The sequence below is a fragment of the Colletotrichum tamarilloi genome, assembly GCF_030869305.1.
Source record: "Colletotrichum tamarilloi strain Tom-12 chromosome Unknown Scaffold_9.1, whole genome shotgun sequence".
Classification (NCBI taxonomy): Eukaryota; Fungi; Ascomycota; class Sordariomycetes; order Glomerellales; family Glomerellaceae; genus Colletotrichum; species Colletotrichum tamarilloi.
This window is the reverse complement of record NW_026849392.1, coordinates 1,122,516-1,144,165: the sequence shown is the minus strand read 5'-3', so window position 1 is coordinate 1,144,165 and position 21,650 is coordinate 1,122,516. Positions and strand designations below refer to the sequence as shown.

Genomic DNA, 21,650 nt, shown 5'->3' with positions numbered 1-21,650 from the left:
CCTCCCGTTTGATCCCATCGCTCAGCCGCGTAACTGCTGGCCGCCGGAGCTGAGCCCCGAGAGCGGTGATTGGCAGGCACCGTCCGAGATCCGTAAGAGAGGAACGCATGGGGCCAAGTATTAGCAAGGGCCGCCGCCTGCCTCCCTTGCTCCTATCCATGATCCCTCTTCCCCCCTCCCCTTCCCTCGCGCGGACGGGGGGAAGACGATAGAAGTCCCGGGAGTTCGATCACTTGGTGGTGGTGGTTGAACTACGAACCCGCGAGAATGCACATCCCGTTCCGCGGGCCCTCTTTCTTCGCAAGTTCGCACCACACGGACCACACCATTGAGGAATTAAAAGTCGCGCCGCATTGAGCGGGCAAGGGTCCTGACTCGGAATCCCTACAAGACCAACGAGCGGTTCCCAGGGTCCCCGTTTTGTTACTGCTGCTGCTGCCTATGGGGACTTCGAGAGAGCTGTTAGGAGTTGGGACGAAGTGGTTGCGAAGCACCTGCCATATTGGGGAGTTTGAAGAGCAACCATTTTCAGTGTTTGGGAAGAGGACGCAAACACAACGTTCCATCCTTACGCGAAGGAATATGCGCGAGAAGAAAGCAATGAAGATTGAGAAGAAGAGAGAAAAACAGCGCAAAAGATTGCGTGCGATACCGACGGCTGGGACTAAGTCACGTTAGGCCCTAGGGTCCAAGATGAACAGTGACAGGGACCAGATTGGGCGATAGGTAGGTCGCAGGGTGACCAGGGAAAGAGGAAATAGACAACGGTCCAAAGGTCTAGATGCCGATCTTCAGTTCTTCTCGCCTGACAATTGCGAGCGCAACTCTTTTACTGCTTGCAACAAGCGCAAACCCCCAGAGGAGAGATACTCATCTGCCTCCTCTGTATGCGAACGGGTACGAATGCCGTCCACTGTCGATCCGCAGAGTCAAGTACACCGAATACCTGACAGCTCTGGAGTTTTTCAGAGAGATTTTCCCTTATCGCACGGGGAACCCAGCCATTATCGAGTAGCCACTCCATCACTCAATTCAAACTTCAAGGGTCCTTTCGGTGTGGGTACAGATATTAGCACTCCGTACACACACAGTCTGTCTCTCTCAACGTTGTGAGGTTGCGGTCCTGCAGAGAAGGGGACGAGAAACATGAGAAACGACGTCTCCCGAAGATCATGCGTTCGGAGCGAAATGCGGTGAAACGTAACCCGGACGTCTGGCTCTTGGATCTTCTGCCAATAATGCAGGATCCCGGCCTGGTTCGTGTTTTTCCCTTCCTTTCTTCCCTGCTCTTCCCCCAACCCCATTATCTGATCCCCGGAGTCGGGCCGGAAGTGCAAGAAAAAGAGAAATGAAAACCTATCAGATAATCAGACCAGCGGCCGGCGGCCAGCCAAGAGGGGGCTTGTAGGAAGAAAAGAAGCCGACTTTGCTTCTGATAAAGCTCAGGGAAGGGGACGGGGGTGGTGGGTGACATAGAGTCTTCAATGATACTCTGTGAAGGAATGGAAATCCAAGACACCAGTCGCCCAGAGGCCCCAGACTTCGGAATACATGGGACCTAGGCCTAGTACTCCGCAAGGCGAGAGAAAAAGAAAGCAGAGAACGAGACGGCAGCTTTGTTGGTTCAAAGACCAAGTGTTGATCCCTCCCCCCCTCCCCTGGTGAGGCTGGCTGCCCTCTCGTCCAAGCGAACCGGCGAGAAGTCCAGCATGGTCGTCGCATTGGGACCAATCACTAGTGCTGTTCACCGACCGCTCACCTGGAGAAGTCACCCCATTACCCTGAATCCTCTGCTTCGGTGGGAAACTCACCGAGCGGCGAGGTCACCAACCCCAATCCTGATTCCTCGCGTAGCCGGCCACGAAGCCCTTCCCGTTCGATTTACCCGACAGAGCACCACCCCCTCCTCGGCACGGCAGAAGACGAGGAAGAAAGAAAGAAAGAAAGAAGAGAAGGGAAACGGACAAAGCCGCCGTTGGATGAAAACAGCAGTCAACGACATGCATCTTCCTTTCCGTCGCTCTCTCTCCCTCTCCTCTCCTCCTCTCCCGTCCCTGCTACTTCTCATTGCTGCTCGAAACCCCCTCCCCCGGTCCATTACGAACCGACCAGTGCTAAGAGGGAAGATCAGCAAACGACCCAAACTGTCAGAATGGTACCCGGCCCCTCCTCCGGGTGCACGGACTGGATGCCGGGTCCAGCTCCCGTTTTCCGTGGGGCTCGGACTCTCTTGACGTCTGGTCCTCCAATACCTCGGTGTCTCTCCGTTCCTCAATGCTCCTCTATTACGGAAAACGACCAGGTCGGTCACTTTTTTCCCTTCCTCGTAGGCGAACATGTGTGTCCGCGGCTGTTCGAGACTGTGCCCTGTCAAAAAGAATGCCAACCACTTCCTCGGTATGCATACGTAGAGAGAAAGAGTATGTGTCGGTGGAAACTAGTATCCAAACTGGCCACCTTGACTTCCAGCAGGGTCCTTGAGTCGTGTTTTGTGGTTTTTTTCGCTGTATTCGTACGTGCGCCCGTCCCAAAAAGACATGTCATGTTGGAGCTCCGCTCGCCGTAACTTGAGAGGGGGGGCTCCTTTTTTTTCCCTCTTGCCAAAACCATCTCCAGTAAATGCCCTCTTTTGCATGGAGCACCGAGATGCCCCTCCTCCTGCCTGAGCAGTGCCGGCATAAGAGGGAAGAGGGGGGAAAGACCCTTGAGGGGAAGTTTACCCATGGATCAATGATGTGCCCTTTCCCCCTCTTTCTCTTTGGGCCCTTTACGTACCTTAGCTTATACAAAACGAATAGAGAGACTTGAGAGAAACGTGTCTCTGCGTGTGAGAGAATGCGAAGGAAAGGCGAAAGGTCCGTAGAGAGGTCCGTGTTCGATGAGGGGTTTTGGAGCTGGCGGTCCGTCTTGTTTCCTGCATGCAGCAAAACTGGGAAGAAGAAATCCCTCTTTTGGACCATCGCTATGAGTAAGTAAGGTAGCACGAACGTATTGCAGTAACAGTTTGAGAAGGCCCTCTAGCGCGTGAGAGAAAGCAGAACAGGTGTGTTGGCCATTGCGCAGGGAAAGCAAAAGAGGTTGCGATATGGACGAGGGGAGGGTTGCAGTGGCATGCAATGCGCTGCAAGAATCCGTTAGTTGTTGAAGAAACACCCCCCCTCTCCCTTGGGAATGTGATTGTGGAGCGAAAGAATGAACGACATGAGAGAGAGATCCAGCTTACTGGCTCTTTTGCTCCAACCCGAGGCTTCAAAAGACACGAGCAAATGCCGTGGACCATGCATAGAAGAATACCCGAGGCTGCTCGCTCCTCAAGAGAACGCGCACAGAGCCTCTGTCTTTGGCTAAGTCTTTTGCCCCGCTTGTCTGAGTGAAGATCGGCGCACCAGTAAGAAACAGACTGGAATAGCAAATTGGGACCTGAGTTATTGTGAAGTTACTTTATATAGCCCGAATCAATACCGAGCATCACGCAACTTGGCATCATATCATATGTCGCATGTAGAAACATCACAACCCTGCCAGAGCCGGATACTTCAAGGCGCCCTTCATTAACATGGAGAGAAGGATTGTATAGACCTCTCAAGTGCCTCCGTTAGGAACGTGGGTTGTCATCAGAACTCGATACCCTGGACGATGACATCAGACCGGGGAAAGAAAGCCGCATCGTCGAAAGGTAAAAAAACACCACCGCGCAAATCTTATGCTGGCTAGCAGGATCACACACATATAAACACTGGTCACTGGAACAGCGCGTAGGGCAAAGATGATCATCCCATCTCGCAATAGACTTCGCGCCCAGAGTTGCTTATCGAACAAACACCGTTCCCGCTCGCAAACGCCCCTGCCCCATGCCATCAAACGTAGTTTAGGTAGTGTGCTCGAGGCGAGGGAAATCACGTAGACTAAGGTAGCCCTTACATGCAGTGTTCATCACCACCCTCATCCTTACGTCAGTACACTCTACTTCTCCCGAACTCACCCACGGGTAGGTCAGAGAAAGAAGAGGAGAAAGCCAAGCCTAATGCCCTCAACACCCATCACCCCAGACATCCATCCAGCCTCACAGGGTTGTGATTTTGACTCCCGTCCACAGAATCGTCAAACCATGGTTTCGAAACTACCAAACGACAAAGAAAGAAGCTCGGCGGATAGACCCGCTCATCACCAGAAGCCTAGTCTACACCCTCACAAAACTCACCCGCTATGGTCTCATCACACACGTTCGATGGTAAGATGTATTGTGTAGTTCAAACCTACCAAGCACGCCTCGGCTCTCGCAGCTTCGCCCGAGTCTCAAACGGGCGGCGGACCATTGCTCTCCAACCCACCACGGAACTCCAACCACGCTACATTGGAATTTCTTGCCTTTTTCCGACCCCGGATAGCATCGATTCTCCAACTTCCCCCCCTTCCATCCATGGCTGGCTTTGCTAATCGGGCCAAGGCGCTTGCCGTTGGTTCCCAACTTTTCCCTCTCCACTCACACAGTCGCACGAACGAACCCCGGGAATCCAAACCGCAGGGAACCGCAAAAAAGGAGAACGCATAAACCACGCCTTACTGAGCAGGACTCGGGAAGGAATACTCATCGATCCGCCCATTCCACTCATCAAGAACCAAGAAGAATGAGGGAGCAAAAGAGCTCTACCGTCTACCGTTCACCATATACTAAACAGTACCCTTTCCCACGGACCCCATCCGCAAAAGCGCCAACCCATCGTTCGTCGCTAGTTTCCCAAAGAGAGAGACATCCACCACACACACGGGTTCACTCACTCCCTCACTCACACTACCTTAGCCTCCCGCACCTGGACCCCTTCCCCGGCACGTAGTCTGACAGACAAGCCAAGCCTACGGCGCGCGCCACTATTGACTAAAGAAAAAAGAAGAGACAGTCCGTCCGTTCCGTCAGTCTCTCTCTGTGTATGTGTATGGTGTGTGTTGAGAGATGCAATGGGTGCGCATACACCATACCCCACATGAATTGAACAACTTCGCCTTGGACCTCTCTCCCCGCGACAGACATCCAGACTGAACTTTGCCTCCAGAGAACATCTCTTCACCCACCCACTTCACATGAACCGTTCGGTCGTTCAAGCTAGTAAAAAGATAAACGTGCTATTAAACGCCACTGGAAACACATAAGGGAAGAGTAGAAAAAAGCATGTGCCCGTACCTGGCAGGTATCTATTATATCCTCCTTCTCCCCGTCTCCGAAACAAGAACATCCGGGGAGATAAAAGCCCACCTTGAACGGGGCGCATTGAACAATGCCTTTATCATCGCCCAACAAAAGAAACATAAAGGCTAGCTCGAGTGCGGCTTTTCTCCTGTTTCGATGCCTCCATTGCGCGGAGACGGCCCAAAGTCCGAAGCTACTACATCCCACGAGCCTTTTCTTCTTTCGTATCTGAATCCTGCTCTTGTTTGCTTATGAATCCCATCGCGGAAAAGCAAAGAAACGAAACGTTCCCCCCGATGATTAGCTAAATGTCAATCGAACCGGAGCTTTGGATCAGTCTTCGTCACCTCTTTCCTTCTTCCGGCTACACTTCTTTACGCCTCTCGATTGATTATCGGTCTCCAAACTTAGCTGAGAAAGAGCAGAGAAAAAGCAGTACAGAGCACAGAACAAGCCTGTCAATATGGATAACCGCGAGATAGAATCTAATAGACCGAAGCATTTCAACGTGGATCGGTCTAGAACCCCCCGATCCCAGAATCCCCTCTCGCTTACCCTGCTCCCCCATCCCAACATATACCATTAAGGTACGAATAGCAACCTTTGTTCCCCCCCTTCCTTACGTATCCTTCCCCAAACCCTGAACCCTTCCTCCCCTTTCCGTCGCCCGTCCATGCCGGAGAAAGGCACCACCCTCCCCTCTCCCCCCTCTTTACCATACTCACTGCAAGAGGATTCAAAGAAGCTAACTAGGTATCAGACAGTGGTAAAAGGGCAAGCAAACTTTGGATACCTTACAAACCCCGGAGAGGAGCTAAAGACCGCCAAGCCGTCCAAACACCTCAACGTAAATCCACAACACACATATACAAAGCTTCCCTTTGACAAGGTAATATCTCTATTCGGGCGTCTCCCCTCTCTGCCCACTCAAACTCCGAGAACCCGGCTTTCGCAAACGGTAAGTGTTCTTAAACCACCAATCTCAATAGTCTAGAGAGAATGCGGGAACATATACGGCCCCGTCACGCCCGTCCCTTAATGAAAAAAAGAAGGCGGCATTTCCATCTCCCAAAACCCCGTCTCTCTCTCATTAGCTTTCTCCGTCTCCTCCGCATCTACAGTCTTATGCTTCACTTAACCATCCACCCTTCCTCATTGCCGCGACGTGCTGCCGTAGATGCCCTGATACCCTCTCCTATCCTTCTTGGCTTCTTCGCCACCCCTCCCTTACAGCGAGCGAGTGACCTTTACCTTGCCTGCCCTTGAAGGTGCAAAACAAAAAACCGTTGCCAAAAAAAAAGTCCGACTTTCCTACAACTCACACCCCCCTCCCCCCTTCCCCTCCCATCCGTCATCCAAGAATAAAGTCCCGAGGGAGCGGAAATCGCGGGGTACGGCGGGCAGAGAAGGCGAGACGCGCGCACGTCTTGCGCCCAGAGCGGTCCTCCTCTCCTCTCTCCCTTGCCTTACTGTGTGTACACTACCATTGCTCTTCATGAATCCTCCGCTCCCCCTCCAAGACACTCTCTCCAACTTCCTCTCCCCCCAAAGACCTGTCCAGGAAGGAAGGGGGGGAAAAGCAACATAGTTTCCGAGATACAACGCTAGCTTTTCCCGATACATACATGATTTTCGCTCCCATCAAGCAACCCTCTTTCGTCAATAGCAACGCCCATTTGTGGTAAAGTTTCCCGGTAAGGCGCGCCGTCACGGCAAATCAAGCATCGGGCGGAAGATGATCGGAAAATCAAGGATGGATGAGCGGATGATGTAGATTTAGTGAGGAACAAGTAGGCCTATCCCGGATGTCTATCTACGTCCGACAGAGAGTTGATACCTTCTTGTGGCTATCTCCCCAAAGTGACTACTTCCAGCCACGTGCTGCAGCTAGGAAAACAAGTGTTGTATCGGTATACACAGATTAGAGCTTCCTCCCATCTGCCACAGCCCTTCAGCCTCTCCTTCTCCAAGCAGACCTCCTTCTCAGCTCGCGTGCGCGGATATGAATGGTCCATGTGAGGAATCCAAACCATAAACATATGAACAATCCGGGAGTGGAAGTGTGCAGATACATGGCATCATTTTCTTTTGCGACCGACTAGACGTCAAAAAAAAGGTCTGTAAGAAAGACTCCTATAACACCGCCAGCTTGCCCTCATGTGTTGTTTGGAAAGAACAAAAAAATTATGAACTCCCAGTCTGCCCAAAGGTTTGATTGAATCTCAAGAAACCTACGCCCCAGGATATGCCTCTCTCTTTTCGTGCGCCGTTCGCCCAACGAGGAGCTGGTTGTTCATCCGTGACATGGGGGAAAATGTCCGAATCGTCTTCAAAGCAGAACTCGAGATCTCGTACGTCCAATAGTCGTGGCTGTGAAAGCCTTTGCCAGCGCTTCTCTAATGCTGGCAATCATCAAGTCGTGACGTGGAAAATGCTTCTGCCTCGCGGCAGTGGGCCCGTCGGATTTGCGAATCGAATGGATCGGGGGTGTTGCCGTGGATCCGAACAAGTCCGTCGATAAAAAGGGGGGGGATAAAAAGTCGAGGTTGCGGACGAGCTCACAAGACGACACATTTACTCTTCCCTTCCCTTCTGCCCACTTTGCGACGATAGCGGTCGCCACCCTCCTTGTCGTCGTATCTCGCTCCGGCATCGCCATTGATAGGCCGAGTGCTGCTTCGTCCGCCGGGCTGCGGCCTCGAGGCGGCCTGTCGCTGCCTCCTCAATATTCTGACAACGTCATAGAAGGCCTTCTCGACGTTTATGCAGTTCTTGGCCGAGGCCTCGACGAATTCGCAGCCCAGCTCGCGGGCCAGGGCATGTCCTTCTTGTGTCGAAACTTCTCTCTCGGTGACTCTGTCGCTCTTATTGCCGACCAGCATGATTGGCACAGGCGCTTGTGGGCTGGCTGCAGAGATTGGCGAGCCCGGGTATGACGGTGAGGACGCACATGACTCCTTGACTCGCTGGATCTGATGATGAAACCGCTTGATCCGTGAAAACGAAGATCGTGATGAGATGCTATAGACGAGAACGAATCCTTCTCCATCTCGGATCCATTGATCTCGAAGGGCTGTGTACTCTTCTTGGCCGGCAGTATCGAGAACTTCCAACATGCATGCTTGCCCATCAATGACAACTTGCTTGCGGTACGAATCTTCGATCGTGGGGTCGTACTGTTTTCGGTAGAAAAGCACGGTCAGCGGGCGGCTCTTGGGGGCGATAGCAGCGGGGAAAGGATGGATTTGGGGGAAGGGGTCAAGAGAGAGTCGACGACCGACCGAAGAAAAGAAAGTGACGATGTGATGCGAAGCAAAACGAACAGAAATGGCGACTTACTGTTTCCACGAAGTGTTGCAGGCAGAGCTGGATTGTCAAAGCGGTCTTCCCCACGCCGCCGTCGCCCAGGACCACCAACTTGTACAGCACCATTTTTCCTGCCATGATGGGCAGCTATCTGAGGCGAAGAACGATGGAAAGAAGTCGACTCTTTGTCGTTGGAATAAAGCCGCTCGATTGATGATGAGTAGCGAAAGTCAAAGCGAAGCAGAGATAGAGGGGCGATTCGCGGGGGCGGAACGCGAGGTGGGTGGTGGTGGTGGTGGTTCGTCGGTGATTGTGAAGGTGGTGGTGGTGGAGGAAAAGACGACGAACGCCAGTCGAGAATCGATGATAGAATAGGCAAGGTGAGAAAAAAAAAAGGGTAAGACAGGTAGGTAAGTACGGATAGGTAAGGTAGGCAAGGTTGGTGGCAGCAAGTGGTAGGTTAGTGGAGGCCGAAAGGTGGTGGTTGTGGTGGACTGGTGGTGGCCGCAGGAAGTTGGGGAGCAAGGTAGGAGCCCAAATCTTGTTGGATTTTGGAGCCCGAGCCCTGGACGTGGACAGTGGACTCTCTCCTCAGCAGACTGGTGGATTGGATCGACCGGACTGGACCCGACAAGCCAGTTAATACGTAGCAGCAGCGACAGCGGTAGTATCAGTAGCGGCGGCAGCAACAAGCACCAACGCAGCACTGTGACTGGGGAGGGGTCGCTCGCGGTGGGTGCCGTCTGTCCCTGCTCTCTTTTTCTCTCTCTTTCTCTCGCTCACCCTCTTCTCTTCGTCTGTCTCTCTGCCTTGGCTTGGCCGGGGCTAAGGTAGGCTGGGCTGAGCCGGCAACTGGCAACTGACAGGTTGGCACACGGTCGCGCGTTGCGGATGCGAATCGGTGCGGGCAGCTTAGGTATGTGTATGTACGAGTACAGGACGATTGCGCGCACACAGGCCGTATGACCTCCTGTCTGACCCTCGGGCTTGTTTGGCTTGCTTTTCTCTTTCTTTCCTTCGTCTCGTCTCGTCTCGTCTTGTCGTCTTCTTCGTCTTCTTGGATGGGCAAAAGGTGTGGAGAAATGACAGACACTGACTGGACTGGCGGGTCTAGCTTGGGACCTGGGCTTGTGTTAGATGCTTGGGTTAGGGAGAAGGATGATACCGGGATAAAGGCGAAGCGGAGCGGAGGCGCACAGCCGACTGTTGGCTAGCCCGCCCTTCTCCTGAGAGGCTGTCAACCCTCGTTACCTCCACGCGCCAACCCGAGCCACCCAGCTCTGTATCCGCCGTAACTTGGGTTGGCCGGGATGGGACGGGGAAGGGGACTGAGTGGCAGCGAGAGTGGGAGTGGGAGTGGGAGGGGGTCGACAAGGGGACAGGGGTGTAGGGACGGGTTGGAGACGAGCGAGCGAGCAAGCCACAGCAAGCAGTTCCAATTCCACCGGCTGGTTGGGGTTTGTTGGTAACAGCGTCGACGGCGGCAGCGGCAGCGGCAACAGCACCAGCGGCGCAAAGCAGCAGACAGAAGCAGGCGAGGGTTGCGGTGCTATGCGGTGCGATACGGTACGTACTCTCGAGGGAGCGTAGTACCTAAGGTAGCGTACGCATGCAGTAAGGTGAGGTGAGGTAAGGCAAGGCAAGGCAGGACAGGGCAGGGTACCTGGATTATTGGTGCTGGCGTCACTTCGGAGAACGTACCTTTGTTGGTGTGTGGTGCGAGGTTGATAGACCACGCAGTAGTGTATTCGTACGCTATCGCAATACCGTAGCGTACGCAGTAGTGGTTCGACCTCGATGAATCGTTTAGTCGCGGTTGGTTCCTTGCGCGTGGTAAGGTAGGCCCAGGTAAGGATATGGGGATATTGAGGCAAGCCGCAATCCGCAATGCGCAAGACGAGGATCGGGATATGGCGTGGATGATGGATTGGCGATTGTCACGGTATGCCGGTAGCGTTGTCGTCCCTCCGAGATGCGGACAAGGGCAAGCTCTGGTCGGCTCGGTTCGTCGTGAGACGTCGGTCGGAGTTGGAGAGTGCTGATTCAAGCGAATCAAATGACAGCGACTGGACAAACCTCCAAGTTAGCTCCAAGTCAGTATCACGAGCTATCCCAGTATTGAGATATGAAGATGCCTTTCTCTCGCCCCTTTTCCCTGTTCCAATGATGCCTCGACTTCCAGTAAGGAAATTCCAGTATCCGATGATAGGATATGGATAGACCACACGGGACTATGTACTCCGTACACAATTAGTGTACGCAGTAGTGACCAGTAACCACAGATTGGCGAAGGGATAGGCTGGGCCGATTGAGGAGAAGGCGCTGACGAAAGTGGATTGAGCTGTATGGACGACTGGAGGGGGGAAGGCGAGGCAGCAGGGCAATCAACGGGGTAGGAGGGGCAATGATCAAGGATGAAGCCGGCGACGGAAGACCAGCAAGACGCTGTCTACTATGCGCTCGGTCCAGCACACGAGGGTGATGTGGAGGGATTGCAAAGGTGAGATGGATGCGTAAACATACCGTTAGTGTTTCTGTCTAAAGACGTGGTGAGGGGGAAAAGGAATGAATCAGCGGGCAAAAAGATTTCAATTCTTAACCCGAGGAGCGGCGGCGGAACAGTGGGCAATGTACAGCCTTGGCCGGTTTGGGATGTCGTTTGAAGGAACCACGTACAAATAGGATTTGAGGTGAGAAGGTGAGTAAGGTGAGGTAAGGTAGGTACGAATGTCAGAAACGATTTGAACGGATAGGTATGCAGCGGGGGACAAAAAAAAAAAGCGCGCGCACGAAAGCGATGGATGGAATGCGGCGACGTATCCGCACCTGATATAACAAACAAAGGTAACTTGCGTAGCCAGCCAGCAAGTTGCAACTGCCTCGTTCAAAATAACAACAATAACAACAACCACAACAATTACCTGGGAGGGTGAAGCGAGATAGATTCATCAGGCATTGTTTGGGCAACTCTACTGGCTGTGTGAATGCAGCATGCCTTTCTTCTTCTCGTGATTCTCTGATCATGATGCTAGAGATGGATATCAATGCAATTGTCAGTTGCTTTACCTACCCAGTATGTGTCTGGTGATGTGGTGCCTTCCTTTTTCCACCTACCCCCCTCCCCCTTCCTGATGGACAAATTTTCTGATTCGCTGAGTTCAATCGCGGCAGGTAGCGAGTAGTTCCTGGTTGCATCCCATTTGGAAAGAAGGAACAGGTTGCTTGTGAATAACACCTCAGGATGCAGGCGAAATGCAGACAGGCTGCAATGGCAGCCCCCAGTATTGAGTACGTACTCCGTACAGGTATCTGGTATGCCTCCTCCGTACCCCAACCTTAATCATGAAAAATGGAAGGAACCAGCATTCCACTGTTCAGAAGCTATGGATGAGGAAGCACGGAAGGTACCTACTTTACCTGACCTATCGTTCCTGCGGTTTTGTATCACGCACACCGTTTCTGGCAAGTTACTCCAAGCACGCACTTCACCCCAATAAGAAGGTACACAGTACCCGACATCACGTCACAGATTGATAACAAGACGTATGCGTTGGATTTTTGGCCAGCTTGAAACCATGACGGCAAATCGCAAACCACAAACCACAAACCATCAACCGGACGGCCGCCGACAAGCCATGTGGCTGATGTACCCGATGACGCTGGAGCAGAAACAATTCCATGAGGCAAGGTACTAGGTAATTACCAAGCATCTGCTCCAGCCACAACAAGCGTCTCCAAGCTGCCGACGCTCCATGTACGCAGATCCTACCTACCACTAGGTTCTTGAATCAAGAGCGAGGCTGCGAGCCCGCCTTCAATCTGGACGTTGTTATGGAACACAGACGGCTATGGAGATGGAGCCCCAGCCACGCCGGCCCTGGGCGAGCAAACCCCGCGACACAGAATACGGCGAGGCTCAGCAGCGGATGGGTGCATTTACCCTTTTCGCACCCGTATGTTGTGGACGAGGGATGACGGGGACAAGGACGAGGACGAGGACGAGGACTCGGCGGATACAGGGACTCATGCCAACAGCCAAGCGCCCACTGCCGCCCTACCCTCCATTCGCCGCGGTCAGATTCCTACCTAACTTACCTTACGGATACCATGTCAATGGAGAGAAGCTCTCGAGAGTCAAGCTAGGGGTACGGCCCACGGGGTTCCCTGCGCTGTGCAAGGTGACGTTTGCCTGGTCAGGACTACAACGACACCACGCCGGCTTGGGCTCCGATTGCAGCTGCGGGTTGCGAGCTGCATGTTTCCTCCTTCCAACATTAGCGCGGCTGTCCTCAAGAACGAACCGGCTGGTCTTCCATTGGGTCCAATTGACATCCCGCGCTGACGCAGCAGCCCATCTTCCCGCTCAGTCCCGCCCACCCACACATGCTACACTCGCGGGCCAGACACGCCAGAGAGCAGCTTTTTTCTCTAGTTTTTTAAGTGCCGTAGGTATCTTCGATGATCGTTCACCATTTCTTTACTAACGGAAACTGTGACATATCCACAGTTGTTTGTCCTTCGCCCTGAATTTACTCGTCTTGTTCTATCTTATCCAGTGCTATCTTCGAAAGTCAACACGGAATTATTGTGGCACATAGAAACAAAGTTGGTCTCACCCCAGTTGACCGAGGCAGACATATGCCACCGTTCGTTCTTTTCCTCGCGAATGAGGTGGGTACACCGTCGTGGCGGAGGCTATCCCGTCCGAACGGTCGACACCGATACGAATATACCTGGTCCAATTTTGGTCAGCTTTCCAAGGGCAGACTTTGCATCTGCATCTGCGTCTCTTCCATTTCTTCCGATACATGTTCGCCAAGGGGGGGGGGGGGGTTCTTGCCCTCTCGCATTTCATTCGGTACACCGTACAAGCTGGACACTGAGCATGATGCTTTTATTTCGCGACCCAAGTGGTATACTAGGTCATCCAGGCGTTTACCTTCTCGTTGCCTTCGCCGAGCGGCTTCACTCCCCGGTAGAGTCCATGCGACCACTAACTGGGAAGTTGAGCAATAATCGTCGTGCCTGCCTAGTATTTGCGGACAGCCAGACATACCTGGCAGCTGCAGCTACGAGCGCACACTATCGCAAAAATCCAGCTCAAGCTTAACCGTCTGGACCATAGCTTGCTTGCCCCGGTCTGGTATCTGTCTGCGACCCGCCCTAGTCAAGGTCAATCGACTAGTGGTCAGTAGACAACGATGGAACTAGAGCTGTCCCGGGCCTGGACACGGAGCTGGACCTCGAATTAGGATAACAGGGCAAACATGCCATTGACAACGATTGGAAGAGTCAAGAGATCAACCCTTTCCTAGACCGAGATCCAGGCCAGTCTGGTCCCTCCAAAGCACCATCTCTTCACCACAAATCGCTTCATGAATTGCCTGATGATGTGATCTAAACTACTAACCCTAGTTCTCTACCGATACTTAGGGTAGCTACCCCAGCTTATGTGCCTGGTCCCGTCAGCTCGTTGGCCGCCAAGCTATCGACCTAGGTTTAGTAGTTCATGCCGACGGTATATTAGACGTCGCGTTATCAAGCATCATCAACAGCGAAGTCTCAGTCACCGCAAGATGTATCTGAGTCAAAAGCATCTGAGGCAACCGAAGCCGGCGGCGTACGAACTTCCTACAGGCGACATATTGGAGACGTACAAGTGTGCTTCCGTTCATGCACGTGCCGGAGAAGAGAGAAGGAAAACCGTGCCCGCGACCAGTCCTGCCACCTCTATCCGTACCTCTGCCTGACGATGCTGACCATTCGCTCGCAGCAGCAGACTCGCACCGCTCATGCCACTGCTGAAAACCTGGCCCTTGACCCGATTTCTACTGGGCAATTCAGATGTGGCTCCCAAAAAGTTGCCCACCGATGCCCACAATGGACACTAGTAATGCATGCACCTCACAGACCAACCGCCCGCTCTCACTCTCATCACCAAGTCGGATCCCTCGCCCAGCAAGGTGCTGACCGAACCTGTAGATGCCGTGATGCCTGCCAGAACGGCTGGGGTCGGGAGGTCCACGTTTACACAGTTCGTGCCTTGCGCTTGTCTGCCACTCTCTGCAGAGTGCAGACTCTCGATCTCCTTGTGCCTGAGGCATCACCTAGGTACAGAAGAATCCAGACATGGGATGACGATTGGGAGCCGCTAAGGCAGTACCGGAACGACACCCCACTCGGCGCCGGCCGCTTCGCCCAATCGGAGGTATCCAGGCGGTACCCACCAAGGACTAACGCCCACATTCTCCAACCACCGCTCGGCCTTTCGACCCCTCCATCTCTTCTCCAAACCGCCGTTTTCACCTTGCCCGAGCCACCCCCGAACCTCTCTCGGTGGTGGTTGGTTGTCGGATTTCTATTGATTCAGTAAAGAGAATCGGGACAGAGGGGACACGAAAGGAAAGGGAAAAAACTTTCATCATGCTTGCTCTCCCTTGCAACAGTTGCATATGCTCATCCGGCCCATTCTCGCGACCTGGCGACCGCGGCCCGCCCTGCAAACGGGGTCGGCCTTGGTGCTCGCCAAATAGCTTCCGCAGCACATCAACATCACGAGACGAGACGCCCGGACCAGTTGCTTCGACGTCATTAAGCTATTGTGACTGTGACTGCGTTTGACCGCCCAATATACGCGGTTGACAGCCTGTGCAAGTAAGAAGAGTTCATTCATCTTATTTCCATGACGGCTTCGAAGACTGTTTGTAGCACAAACTTCGGTTTCGGCCGTACGTACATGGAACGACCTACCTGCTACGGACATAGAGTAGCATACACAATGCAAGCATTCATGTCTCAACCCGTCTCTCTGCCGAGCCGCTGTCTCACCAGCCTCGTGCCAGATCCAGTCTTCCGGGGCGGACTCCGCAAGAGGCTCGCTCGCATGAGATTCTCGCGCTTCTTGCTTTCCGAAACAAAGTATCGAGCCTGATGCCGCACCATGTTAGTTCCCGGCTGCGGCAGCACGGCCCCGTTCAACATGCATTGGCCCAGCTTTTATCCGGGGCTCATTCGGTCTTTGCAATCCCGTCTTCGGCAGTCTTTGCCGTTCCGGTAGGCAAGAGTATGAAGACTCCGTTCTTGCGATCTGCTTCTCTAGTGGGACGTCCTCTAAGCCTGGTCTTCGAGTTGGCCGTTCTAGCCAACGGTCAACATTTGAGAGGACCAATGATCAGGGCCGAATCAGGCCAGCATCCGGCCGACAAACTGATTGCTTTTTTCACGTCCCCTGCGTCAAGTTGCTTTTCCCTCGGCCTTCGTCACAATTGAGGATGGGCTCGCTGTCACTCCAAGGGCTGAAGCACTCATGTCCAGGTCAGTGTTTGAGCATTCAACGACCATAAGCCGGAGGAGGTTCAAGTCGAGTTGATACAGCCAGAACTCACGAAATTGAATTCTTGGCTAACAATTTCATTATTTACCAGTTTTCTACCGCTGTCATTCTACTTGAACGGAACGACGTCTCGAGACGCTCCACCTCTGAAGCCAACATATTATCGAAGAACTTGAGAACTACAATTTCCAAAATCAGGTCTTGTCACCAATTGTCTTATTCTCGCCGTGTCTTTAATTCGGTGAGGCTAAATAAAGAACAGTAACCTCCTAAATTCCCAAATGACACAAAGAATAGGCTGTCTACAGCTTTGTCTATGCCGTCACACTGTATGGATGGAAGCAACGAGACGCCTCGATTCCCGCTGTCTGTCCCCCACGCCCGGATAGAAAGCAAACACGACGTGGGAATTGAAGCCATCCAATCGGACGACTCCCCGCCCTTTCGTGTGTCCTCGGCATTCACTTGTCGTGATCCAAATATATCTCCATTGCCAGACGTCGGCAGGAGACGGTCAACCCAATCACACTGGGCCTCGGGAAACAGATGTTCGGGAAACTGACAAACTCTATGGACAAGCCGACATGGTCGCCGTCCTTATGATCCATATGCACAGCAGTGTGACGTGTCTACGGTGAAGTTCACGAGGGTGGGGGTCTGGAGGCATTAGGAGACGAAAGTCTGGGACGGCCTCCCAGCCCAGTTCAATGCCCATCGTTCAGCTAGCGGAGGCTACAAGATCGTTTGGTTTCAAAACCTTTTCCAAAGTGTGAGTCTACCGCGGCTCACGGCACAGCTTAGACTGAGTGTCCCAAAGAAGTACGGGGCTGCGTCTATCAGAAGTGCTGCAACTCTGCCCTGCCTGCCTGCCTCGGTGCGTTGACTCCGTCAGTCATCACACGAGGCGCGGAGGGAATCGCAGCCACGAGCTTAGGGTCGCTATCTTGAAACACGCGCGGCGAAATGGCACTCCCCTAGACCCAAAAGCCATCACCCGGTAACGAGTCTTATTCTCCCCGGCCCAGGGGGTGCTTGGAGCTGACGTTGAAGCCGGCGCTACATATCACCGGAGGGCCTTGGGATGATTAACTCGTGCCGGAAGCAGAGGCCTCGAAACACCAGAAAGCGCGCTAGAAGAATTCCAAGACCATTTGGCGGCATAACAACAGATTTACACATCTAATCTGTCTTACTTTCGCATCCAGATTATCACAATCTCGTCTTCCCAACTTTGTCAACACTGTGTGCGTTGCCGGCTGATATTTCGAACAACGTAATAATTTAACATCCTCCAATTTCCTTTCGGTTCAAAGGGGGGGGGGGATCAAGAGGACCCTTTCCCCCTTCTCAAGCCCAACATCTCAATACGAAACACGATATCAAGATTGAGCGCTACCAGCTGCCAAAACATAATAGAGCCCAACCCCTTGACCTAGCATAAGCATAGCTCGGCTGTGCCCGTGTACAACGGCCCGCGGAGGAAGGGGGGCACATGGAGATGGAAGGACGGGATAGAAAAAGAAACGAGACAAGAATAAGAAAAACAAACCGCCTTTCAGCCGCGAACGCACGACTAACCAACCCGCCCAATGGATTGCAAAAACAAACAGACACAATGACATGAATGATGGCATGCCGTACTGCGCAACTTTTTTTTCCGGGAGATGATCAGGGATCCGTTTAGCCACGTTCTTCCCATGTTTCCGATATACTTTTGTTTTTCTTTGGCCCTGCCAAGGCCCTCAACTGCCGAGATTTAATGGGATGGGACCATTCAGATGTTTATTGTGGTAAAGTGCAAGAAAGCTACCCTGCCCACCCCTTCCGATCTCATTCCATCGAGAGAGAGGGATGAGTGTTACCACCTTGGTTTGGAGATCAGAGAGGAAGAGAGAGGCATACTGGAGATACGAGCTTGGAGGGGAGGAGAGGAGAGGAGGCTAGAGACAGCTTTGCTGCACAGGCAGAATGGACATGGTAGCAATTGGCATCCCACCGCTTCCAACCCCCCACGTCACACTCGCGAGCGTCGTTCTGATCTTAGTGCTGTAACATCGAAGCTACGGGGAAGTGTTGCCTGGATTTGCATGTTACCAGTCGCGTAGACGCAATACAGCAGTTCAGCATTCTTGTTCACGAAGCTATAGAAGAAGAAGAGGGGCGTTATAATTTCCTATCCATCCAAGTGGCGTAGTCGGGGTTTGAGGAATCTCTCCACGGAGCTAATCTGATATACCTACAGAGAGTCGCATTATATTCTAGTAGTCTCAATTCTTGTCTCCACCCAACATCCGTATTATGCGTTCTGGTTTAGCGACAACTTCCCAGTGATGGAGACGTTTCCAGGCACCTTGAAGATGGTACGAGAAGATACCACCTTAGATGAACATCAGGATCACGAAATCAAGATACACGATCAAACCAGGGGGGGCTCAAGTCAGGTAGTATGGGAATGAGCTTAAGCTTTGGAAGGCTGGAAAAGCTGGAAAATTGGTCGTTCCCATCGCCCCGGCGCTCAAGATCCGATTCGGTCTTCTTCTCCGTGTAGAGTCGCCTTCCGAGCACCAGGCAGCAGCACGGTGCCACCCCGCTTCCTCCTCCCCCTACCCCCCGCGGTGCACGGTGGTGTCGTCCCGGACGCCCGGGCCTCCGAGAAGTCGAGAACCGTGGACGACGACATCTCGGGAAGAAGACCGTCTGCGTGTATGTGCGTTCCGCCGATGCGGCGCGATCTTACGTCGCGTACGGAGAGGTGTCACTCTGATCATTCAAGAGATTGCTACGTACGTTGCCATGGATTGGCGGCTGGTTGCCCGACCAGTCTTATGGACTAGATGGTACTGGAAGATATGGGAGATGAGGTAAGAGTCGAATGATGCCGTGTAAAGGGGAGGTTGAAATTAGAATCTGAGGAAATGTTACTCGGCAGGGGGAGGCTGGGCCGTACTTGTTTCTTCTTCAACTGGACAGTCGGCTATAATGGATGCTCAGCTTAAGCAATTTTGCTCATGTTGTACGGCGAGTTCCCGATTTGACGTTGTCAGATTTACGTCCGTAATGCAGGCCCGGACAGCGGGCTCGATGACATCTGCCTCACACCCAATTCGTCTTTTCTTTGCTCTGGTCTCCACACGAGCTATCTCTCTGCACCCTCCACGGTTCTTCTCGGGCGTAAGGCTGATAGCTTCTCACTCGAACTTCGGACACGCCGTATCGTTGGGCAGCTCCTTTTTCCTTGATGTACTACGGGATATGACATGCAGCTCTGCAGATCTGCCGCTGTCTATCCCTGGTCTCACCATTCGACGTAGACGGTTTACGGGATTTTCACATCTGCCTACAGGTAGGTGAGACATTTGGGGCCAAGTCTACCAAGGAAGAATTATACGAGAAGAAAGGGGGTTCTTGCAGGAAGGCTGCAGGAGACAGATGGTTGATTCTTATTTTCTTGCGGCTGAGAGTGGAGAGGGCCTTGGAGGGGGTGGCATGGAAGGGCATGGGACTTTAGAGCCAAGCTTTCTAGGTGGGTGACAGACAAGGCTTTGTTACTACTATGTGTGTGTGGGAAGCCAATTTTGGTGGTGTGGTGATGTGTTTAGAGTGCTTGGCGCACACTTTTGCTGGCATGGTCAGGAAGCAGTGATGGACTTCATGTGAAGTTGTTCTTGCCTGATACGTTAACCATCTGCTCGCTCGTGACTCTGTTGAAGACGGATAAGTAGGCAACAAGATGTTTCCTCTTAGTTGCCCTTATCTTCGTGAGATGGTATTTGGTAGATGAATATGTCGGTTTTCGTATCTTTGCCTGACTTTTTCTATGCCATGTTTGAGTCGACACGGATCCTTGTGTATATTCGAAATAAATCTCGTGTTGCCTCATAAGGTGACTCTGTGGCGACTATGCAAACTTGACCAAGAGTGCCTCTTGCCGCCGTACAGTCTCACTCATGTGTCTACTCCGTGCCTTGTACTTCTCAGACATTGGCATTCCCGGCATACCTATTTAAGCAATGTCAGTCTGTTCCATCTTACAAGCGTCTTTTTGGCAGGCTGTGAGATTTTTGGGTCTGCAGAGAGACCAGCATAATGGTCTTTTATTTCTCTGAACCTAGTTCCAACCAGTTCTAAAATGTAAGAGATGATAAACATGTAGCTGTCACTTCCAGATCAAGAGATCCTAACCACCAGTGTTCACCACTCATCTCTGAATGAGTATTCATCTCGACTACACTAGAGAATACGAGGGGAAGTCGCGAGTGACGTAGGATCGTGTATGGAAACCGACATGGCCAGACTTGAGTGAAATATGCTGTGGTGACTGGCACTGCAAAGGCGATTCTCACGGGTGAGTACAGGTCGGACCACCTCGTTATGAACTCGAACTGGTTCGAAGAACCCACTGGATCAAGATGGGTATGTCGTATGTATAGCGTAATGTACAATGTTCAGGAAGAGCCATAGCGGGGGCTCACATGAACCTCCCAGACTCTCACAAATAGAGATGTTCTAAGTTATCTGCAACAGTATGATGGCTATGTCGCAGCTACTTACATATAAGAACATTTCGTCTACTCCTTTGTGGCTTCATGTTGGATGATGCCAGGCGACGAACGCAGAGGCCGCACGTTTCAGCGCCCCACGACTTATCTCTAGCTAGCTTGGTGAAAATATGGCTGCTTTATCGAGTTAGCTAGCCTTGATGGCATGGAAAGCTGGCTGTGCTTTGAACATACCACGCGATTCGACCTCACGGCCATCTCATCCTTGACGTCGAGGGTGCATAGGGACGAGGAACATCAAAGAGCCATGTTTCTTTACGGGAAAAAGATGCACGAAATCAAGTCAATTGAAGCACCGCGGCTTCACGTGATGATGGGAAGTCGGAGGGTGAGCATCATCATGTCATCCGAAGTTATTAGTATGCGGTTTCGATTAACATGTATTCCAATGAGCTAAGAGGTCATAATTTTTTTGCTGAGTATCTATCATTCCCGAGCTAAATTTCTGGAGGAAAATTTCCTCTTTCCAATCACTCAAAGGAGTCGTGAACTGTAGAGTATGAGGTTCAGCATGCTGAACCATCGATCTCCCTCCGTCGTCAATGTCCCCCATCATCTAGGTTTGCTCTTCCGACATCCTGGTAGAAGAACTTTCGTCCTGCACGCGAGCATGACCTTTCCATGAGAACGGGAACAAATTTACTAAATATTGTTGTCCAAATTATTCAAGTATCTTAGGACAGGGATACCATGTACTGGCGGAGGGAAGCTGCAGTTTGCGCGTACATCGTGGGCGGTGGTGGGGCCGCTAACATACTTATTTAAGTTTTTCTGCAAAAAAGACATCCACATCCGATATGGTGTAGTGGCCAACATGATGCCCTCTCATCTCTGTGAGAGGTTAGGCATAGCCCCGAGTTCGATTCTCGGTTTCGGAATCTTTTGCTTTTGGCGCTCATTCCTCTGTACACGATGGTTTCAGATTATTAAATTAGCATTCAAATGGGTGCACGAAGTGCATTCCCGCCTCATGAACTTCCTTTTCTGCGTCTGACCGACTGCGTATCATGAATAAGGCCGGCCATCATCATATCAAAAAGACAGACAGGTGTGTCGTAGGCGTGCAAACATGTCTACGAACTAACATTGCGATTCACAGTCAGTCATTAGTACAGTTGCTTTCTATTGAAGCCAGATGTTTGATATCATGACTTCGGGATGCCTTTCCACAGCCTGCACGTGTATACTTATTCCAGGTCAACGTCAAGAACCTCCCTCACCTGGTGTTCGGATGGGCTTGTATTTACCAGGGAAACAGATCGGCAGA

At 52.3% G+C, this 21,650-nt stretch overlaps 7 protein-coding genes across 7 annotated transcripts; 5 read left to right on the top strand and 2 right to left on the bottom strand.

The window, feature by feature from the left end:
* Nucleotides 1–1,858: 1,858 nt before the first annotated feature.
* CTAM01_04126 (uncharacterized protein) lies at nt 1,859–2,566 on the top strand (the record flags this gene model as incomplete). Its single annotated transcript, XM_060520156.1, has 1 exon — nt 1,859–2,566. A coding segment is annotated over one exon (708 nt), but the record flags the coding sequence as incomplete, so codon positions are not given.
* A 5,177-nt stretch (nt 2,567–7,743) lies between these two features.
* On the bottom strand, nt 7,744–8,629 carry CTAM01_04125 (Ras-2 protein; the record flags this gene model as incomplete). The annotated part of the gene is made up of 2 exons (XM_060520155.1): nt 7,744–8,361; nt 8,525–8,629. The coding sequence occupies 2 exons, from the start codon at nt 8,627–8,629 to the stop codon at nt 7,744–7,746; spliced, it is 723 nt and encodes a 240-aa protein (XP_060385576.1).
* A 1,215-nt stretch (nt 8,630–9,844) lies between these two features.
* Nucleotides 9,845–10,533, top strand: CTAM01_04124 (uncharacterized protein; the record flags this gene model as incomplete). The annotated part of the gene is made up of 2 exons (XM_060520154.1): nt 9,845–10,057; nt 10,276–10,533. Coding segments are annotated over 2 exons (471 nt in total), but the record flags the coding sequence as incomplete, so codon positions are not given.
* A 1,789-nt stretch (nt 10,534–12,322) lies between these two features.
* CTAM01_04123 (uncharacterized protein) lies at nt 12,323–12,833 on the top strand (the record flags this gene model as incomplete). Its single annotated transcript, XM_060520153.1, has 3 exons — nt 12,323–12,444; nt 12,477–12,683; nt 12,716–12,833. 3 exons carry the CDS (start codon nt 12,323–12,325, stop codon nt 12,831–12,833), a joined length of 447 nt encoding a protein of 148 aa, XP_060385574.1.
* Nucleotides 12,834–14,243: 1,410 nt separating this feature from the next.
* Nucleotides 14,244–14,864, top strand: CTAM01_04122 (uncharacterized protein; the record flags this gene model as incomplete). The annotated part of the gene is made up of 1 exon (XM_060520152.1): nt 14,244–14,864. The coding sequence occupies one exon, from the start codon at nt 14,244–14,246 to the stop codon at nt 14,862–14,864; it is 621 nt and encodes a 206-aa protein (XP_060385573.1).
* Nucleotides 14,865–14,914: 50 nt separating this feature from the next.
* CTAM01_04121 (uncharacterized protein) lies at nt 14,915–15,112 on the top strand (the record flags this gene model as incomplete). Its single annotated transcript, XM_060520151.1, has 1 exon — nt 14,915–15,112. One exon carries the CDS (start codon nt 14,915–14,917, stop codon nt 15,110–15,112), a length of 198 nt encoding a protein of 65 aa, XP_060385572.1.
* A 3,227-nt stretch (nt 15,113–18,339) lies between these two features.
* CTAM01_04120 (uncharacterized protein) lies at nt 18,340–18,619 on the bottom strand (the record flags this gene model as incomplete). Its single annotated transcript, XM_060520150.1, has 2 exons — nt 18,340–18,556; nt 18,612–18,619. The coding sequence occupies 2 exons, from the start codon at nt 18,617–18,619 to the stop codon at nt 18,340–18,342; spliced, it is 225 nt and encodes a 74-aa protein (XP_060385571.1).
* Nucleotides 18,620–21,650: the final 3,031 nt, after the last annotated feature.